Here is a 7157-nt window from a genome sequence, read left to right on the forward strand (position 1 = left end):
AATATAATTACTATAAAATACATTTAGTATAAATATGTTTAGTATAAATACGAAGATTAAGAGAATAAACATATTATGCATAAATAATAAATTTAAGAATAAACATTAGTATGCATGAAATAAATAATGATTAATTGCATAAGTAATCATAAATGTTAGATAACATAAATATAAATGTTAGTGAAGTTAATAAGAGTTAGATTACAGAAATATAATTCAGGCGGTATAACCGACCATATATAACATAAATATAAATGTTAGCGAAATTAATAAGAGTTAGATTACAGAAATATAATTCATGCGGTATAACTGACCATATATAACATAAATATAAATGTTAGTGAAGTTAATAATAGTTATATTACAGAAATATAATTCAGGCGGTATAACCGACCATATATAACATAAATATAAATGTTAGTTATGATGATAATAATATTTACCTTACTAATAAATAATAGAAGATAGCGTTAAAGGAATTTTTTTTTATTATTATTATTACCTTGATTAGTGACTTGTGCTTGCTTATATAAACTTTGATTATATGGAGCACTTCGTGCTGATAACGTGTTATAATTCAGCAGACTTATAACTACCTTTAGTGACGTGTTATAATTCAGTAGGCTTATAACTACCTTTAGTGGCCTGATTTTTGACTGTGGACTATTGATAATTATTAGAAGATATAAAGAGAGAGAGAGTATATATGAAATATATATCAGAAGTGTATCAAATGTAATATCACATGCTACATATTTATAGTACATATAATTACTGTTCAACTTTAAATTCTTATGATAATTAGCGACCATCATTTCTGACAAGTTCATAATAGAAAATAAGAATTTCTTGAAAGATACAGTAATTAAAGTGAAAATGTAATCTCAATGCAACAAAAGCCATGAACAAGCCGAGTTCAGAAAAGGGGTCCCACCCATTTTATAAACAGTTACACACAACAAACACACCCCAACTCTAACCAAACCCTCTTTTTATTTGCTCTCTCTTAACAATCTAGATCTGCTGCTACAAAACCCTTGTTTATCTATTTCTTTTCAAACCCCTTAACTTAAAATTACGAATATGCCCATCATTAATGAACCGGCGACACCGCCGCCGACTATCGGAAAGATGGGTCCATACACTGTCTTTATTACTCCTACTTCCGATCCATCTCCGACCACTGTTTCCGATTCTCCAAAGAAAAATAACAATTCTCCGATGCCGGTGAAAGCTACACTTCCAGTTCAGCCACCGCCGGTTCAGTACCATAAACCCACCTCACCAAAAGGTGGATTTTTCTGGGATGCAGTTGCCAAAGTTCAAAATGGTACGGAGTATATATATTTATAATAATATTATTTATTATTTATATTTATTATATATTTATAAAATTTGAATTTACTTAATGTTATTGAAAAATTGGATATTAGTTAATTTGATGAATTGATTAGTCTGTTGTTTTCTATACATGCAAAATCCCTGATCAAATTCAACTTAATTTATTTTGTTATTCCTATATAGCTTTAGGTGGGAAAAAGTTGTATTAAAAACAGAAGCAAGGTTATAATCATTATGTGTATAATTCAAGGTTGATTGCGGTTTGAATGATATTATTTAAAGTTATGGGACTGCTGCTGGTTGCTATTTGTTTTTATTTTGTCATTGTTTGTAAAAACTAGTGCTTTATGGGTTGAAAAATTTAATCACTTGTATTGTTATAGACCATAAACACCTATTCTTGAATTTTTGGACCGTTTTCCTGCAAGAAACCAGAACACAACAACAATGCTTTATGTTGGTCATGATATTTTAAGTACAATAATGATCGTTGTCAGGGTTAGATATCTAGAACAAGAACCAGTTTGATTCGTATCACCAACCCCTTTTTTTATATGCATCTCTGTTATTGTTTTGTGTTACTCAACTTTGTTAATTGGATATCTTTGGCTTGTGATGGAGAATTACTAGCAATGCATAAAAAGGGAAGCACCCTCATAAACATTGTGTTTTTGCTTTAACTATTAGGCACCGTTTGGCTCACGGAATCCAATGGGATTCCGGCAGAATTGGAATTGAATTTAGACACGCGTCGTGTCTAAATTCAAATCCAATTACGCCGGAATCCCATTGGATTCCGTGAGCCAAACGGGTAGTTAGTTTCTTCTTATACGTTACATTTTATGGTTGACTGATTGCTTATTTACCTTGCAGCACATTCAAGTTTGGATGTGTATGTAGCACATTGGTTTGGTTTGAATCAATCAAAGTATCAGTGGGCTCTTGATGATTACTATGAAAGCAAGGGAATGGTAAGCTTTTTTTTTGTTATATCATTTTTATTTCTTGGTTAGGAAGATACTCTCAATTTAAAGAGCAAATTTTTAATCACTAAACTGATAACAAGAGATTAATGAAAAGAAATGATCTGCGTATGAAGCAATATTATAACCTGTACATTATCGGTCATAGATCTAGCGGACAATTCGAAGCGATCTGCCGTGAAAAGTTAAACTTTCTTACATGATGTTTTGAACTGTGTTTAAGAGGTGGCACACACCCATTTACTTATGAATATGTCATCTTGGTTATTTATAATTTCAAACAGGTCAATAAAACTACGTTAACTAAAAATGAATATTTCAGATGGATCAAATTGGTCAAATGGATTTAAGTCACTTGAAATTTACTTCATATTATCAGTTATATAGTTAATTGCGTTAATTGCTTCCGGTTCTTTATTTTCTTCTTTGTTTTGATTTTTAATATAAAAATATAAAATATAAGCTTTAATCTGATAGATGCAAAATAGATTTCTGCATCTAAGTTTTTTGTAGTATAAGATAAATGATTATTCATGCAGCAATATCAAGAATATAAACACATTAATTCGATGGTATAATTTGTCTGACTAAAGTGTTATCACTAGACATCCTAACTGTATATACATACCCAGTTTACTCCCAACCCATTCTAAAGGGAACATGTTTTGACATTTACCCAACCTACATGATATTACGAATGTTGCCACTCCCAGCTAGATTTCATATATGGTTCATCTTTCGTGGTTTTAACCTATATTTTGATTAGGTATTGATGTAAAGTCCTTGTGAAACATTATGAACTACAGGACAAGGTTGCCGCACAAGTCAAAGATGCATCCACTAAAGCTCAAAGCGTGTAACGTTTGCTTACAACAAAAGGTAAGAGCTTAGTGGTCGAGGTCCATTAATCCTTCCTAGAGGTCTCAGGTTCTAATCTTGTGGTGGCTCTAATCTTGTGGTGGCCAGTATAGGGTTGAAAACGGTCACGGTTTAATCCAGTTAGGCAGCGTCAGAGTAAAAATACTCGCTCTCTCGGATAACCTGACCAGAGAAAACCTTATCAATTTAAAACCCGTCACTTAGAGCTTGGGCCTGAAATTCTCGCAAGAGATCTTAGGTTCAAAACTTATGGTAGCCTCTCGGAATAATCCGGTTAGACCGTGTACATCTGGGTAAAAATACTCGCTCTCCCAAGTAATCCGAACAAAGAAAATCTCATCATTTTATACGATTTTTGCAGGACAGAGGTATCGTTGAGCAAGAACACCTTTATAATGTCTTTTGAGCAAGAACACCTTTATAATGTCTCCAGTGTGCTTTGGTTATTAGTTGGATTATATTGAGTCACTCTAGATGATTACGGGAATGGCTATTGTTAACGGTTTTGGTGCCAGGATGGATGATAATGAGTGAGTTATGTAATTTGGTTCATAATGCTCATTGTGTTTAGTTACCAACTGCCAAAAGATTGGCATGGAATCTAGCCATATGTTTTCTTATTGCATTTGTACTTCCATTAATTTGTACTTTTAAGTGTTTACTTTGTGAATGTAAGTTAGGGGGTTCCGCTTATGATCCAATCACTTGTTCATGAAACCTGGACTAAACATTATTCATTATATAGATATGTAGAATCAGATTTCTCTTTCAATTATATATATTTATACCACATGAACTTTCGTCTTCATGTCCTCGAAAAGCTCGATTGCCATTTCACTTTTGCCATTTTTGCCTAACCCTAAAGTCACTCAATGTGGCAACATCCCTACAACACATCCTTTTTATGAATGGAGGTTAGGAGTCACTGATGGGTTCCGAATGCGATGTCGGAAACCATCAGTCCGATCATTTCATGAGACGAACCAATACAATCTTACCGCGCCTGAGAAAGAAACCCCACGATGAATCTATACAAAAACCTCGGTCCTCGTGTGGTAAAACCCCTTGAATGAGGTCCATACAACGCATCCTAAAGTCACTTCTTAGGTGGCAAGAAGTGGACTTATATCAGGTTTCCTAATTGTTTGTTTATTTGGTTAGTTTTCTAACCATATTCTTAGTAGACCCAACATCATGAAATTAATACAGAAAACTCTTTAGTTGGTTGTGGGCTAAATCAATTACCCCGATTAGATATAACAACATAATTTGTTTTTGTCGATTTTACTTTTACACCTTATATTTCCGTTTATCTACTAAGGGTTGCAATTGCCATCAATGTGCAGTTTCGGATCATAAATTCCTAAGTGTGAGCTTGGACTATAGTTAAGCAAATTATTGATAAACAAGAGTTAAGTTTCAACCTTATCATAGATCGAAGGAACCCTAGATTAACTCAAGTCAAAAACAGGTCGTATGGGATGTATACATACGGACTAGAGTCATAAAGATCAATAAATTATTGAGCTTTTGTTAGAAATACACGGCCATTCATTAAGTCACATCGATTTTTAACTATGAGTAAACGACTAAATGTGAAATTGCATGTGAATATGTGATATAACCTAAAATGCACCCAACATGAACGGAAAAAAAGGTTCATTTTGGGAGTAATGTCGATGTCGCCATAAAAGGTGGAATGGGAAATGGCCGTATTCAGTAATCTGTACTAACATTTTGACCTTTTTGGCACAAAGTTATTCAATTCATCACCATAATCATAAAACAAGTACAGTACAACTCAAGGACTGTCGGTTACACATTGTTTTTGTATTAATACGCATCAAACGTTCGCAAAAAATGTACGTAACCACAAAGTCCGTAACGAGATAATTAAATGATATAAATCCGTTGTAACGTTTGTGTTAGGATTAGTCGTTTATTATCTTAGTTACCAAATTATAAATAAGAAAGGTAAACGTATAATTAGATGATCGGTCCTCTTGGTTTAAATTATCGATGACCCGTTTGGCCGTTTCTGATACTTGCAATATATTTTCAATATATCTAGATCAAAAAATGTACATACTGCATTAATTCTCAAGATCTTCAAAACTTTATACTCCGATTAAATGACAGGTTTGATCACTAATGGCCGTTGTCTCCGTCAAGACTGAAACAAATCAGGTACTTCTTCTATCTAGTTAAATTAAACCGTCCGTCCGCAGCGGGCCGCTTCATTATCAAACTAACCCGAAATATAATTTAAATCCAGTAAAGAAACATGAGTTTCTAGCTAAGTTTGAGACTATGAAACAGACCAAATAGCTAGTGAAACTTCAGACTTGGGATTTTTATTGTTATACGAGTAACTTTTTTTTTTTCAGGTAATTTTTGAAGAAATATGGGGAGCAAGGAAAGTAATACTAAACAGACCAAGGTAAATACTTTCAAAAGTTAAAGTGGACATTTCTGGTGAGACGGATGTAGTACTTAATTTACTTTATATTATGAATATGAATGAATAGGGTAGAAATCTTATTTTGAGCAAATTCTAGAAACAAACCCTCTCGTTTGTTGAACTTATCAATACCTTTTGCAAAGATGTCAGAAACCTCAATTATTCGGCAACCCCGGGTTGGTTCAATATCTAATACTAATATAAATATAAATATTAATATTGATATTAATATTAATATATATTATAGATATATTCATTTAGAAAACATGAACAGTAACTTGGTCAAAATCGGCTGCCGATTTTGACTTAAATAATATTCAATATTCAATATTGATATTAGTATTAACTAGTTGCGTGCCCCGCGCTTCTGCGGGCTTTGAGCGACTACGAAACGAAGCTGACATTTAAGAATAAGGTTTTTTTATAAATTAGTCACGATTTATTTATCTCGTTTATGGTATTCGGTTTTAACAATGAGAAGGTCGAATGTGAGTCAATTTGATAGTGACATGAAATGACACAGCTTAGAATGTTTAGGAATAGTAAAAAAATAAAAATTAAAAAAGGAAAGTAATATAGATTACATTTTAAGTGAGGAAAAATAGTGTAAAAAAAATCGAGACAGCGTTGTTGTGCGGGTCTTTAGGAAAAGTTCTAGGGGAAGTAATAGGGGAAGTAATGGGATGTTATATATATATATATATATATATATATATATATATATATATATATATATATATATATATATATATATATATATATATATATATATATATAACACCCTAGCTTAACATGACCACAATATTGTTCGCTTTACCCGCAGGCGCACGGTTTTTTCTTGGCGACCACACACGAGAAGCACTTTCCCAGGAGGTCACCTATCCTGGTAGTGCTCTCGCCCGAGCACGCTTAACCACAGCGTACTCGCACATCTGCTCAGCCTGTGGTCCCAAAACGCGTTGTGTCATTTAAGCGTGAGTATTACCTTATAATCCCATGATCACTCATGTTCGTGGGCGATGTAGGATTTGCCTAGGGTGTTACATTCACCCCCCTTAGGGACTCATCGTCCTCGATGAGGTTTTTCCCACCACCCCCAACGGCACATGAGTGGCTCTGATACCATTCTGTAATACCCCAGCTTAACATGACCACAATATTGTCCGATTTGCCCGCAGGCGCACGGCTTTTTTTTGGAGACCACACACGAGAAGCATTTTCCCAGGAGGTCACCCATCCTGGTAGTGCTCTCGCCCGAACACGCTTAACCATAACGTACTTCCACTTCTACTCAGCCTGTGATCCCAAAACGCGTTGTGTCATTTAAGCGTGAGTATTACCTTATAATCCTATGATCACTCATGTTCGTGGGCGATGTAGGATTTGCCTAGGGTGTTACATTCACCCCCCTTAGGGACTCATCGTCCTCGATGAGGTTTGCCCCACCACCCCCAACGGCACATGAGTGGCTCTGATACCAACTTGTAACACCG

At 34.3% G+C, this 7157-nt stretch overlaps 1 protein-coding gene across 2 annotated transcripts; it reads left to right on the plus strand.

The window, feature by feature from the left end:
- Positions 1-987: 987 nt before the first annotated feature.
- LOC139904093 (uncharacterized) lies at positions 988-3210 on the plus strand. 2 transcript variants are annotated; one of them, XM_071886027.1, is made up of 3 exons: positions 988-1330; positions 2215-2312; positions 3131-3210. In XM_071886027.1, exons 1-3 carry the CDS (start codon positions 1084-1086, stop codon positions 3182-3184), a joined length of 399 nt encoding a protein of 132 aa, XP_071742128.1. In that variant the 5' UTR covers positions 988-1083; the 3' UTR covers positions 3185-3210. The 2 variants fall into 2 exon arrangements, with proteins under 2 accessions (XP_071742128.1, XP_071742129.1); XM_071886028.1 differs by having other exon boundaries at positions 3091-3179.
- The last annotated feature ends 3947 nt before the right edge of the window (positions 3211-7157 follow it).

Source organism: Rutidosis leptorrhynchoides, chromosome 4, assembly GCF_046630445.1.
Source record: "Rutidosis leptorrhynchoides isolate AG116_Rl617_1_P2 chromosome 4, CSIRO_AGI_Rlap_v1, whole genome shotgun sequence".
Taxonomy (NCBI): Eukaryota; Viridiplantae; Streptophyta; class Magnoliopsida; order Asterales; family Asteraceae; genus Rutidosis; species Rutidosis leptorrhynchoides.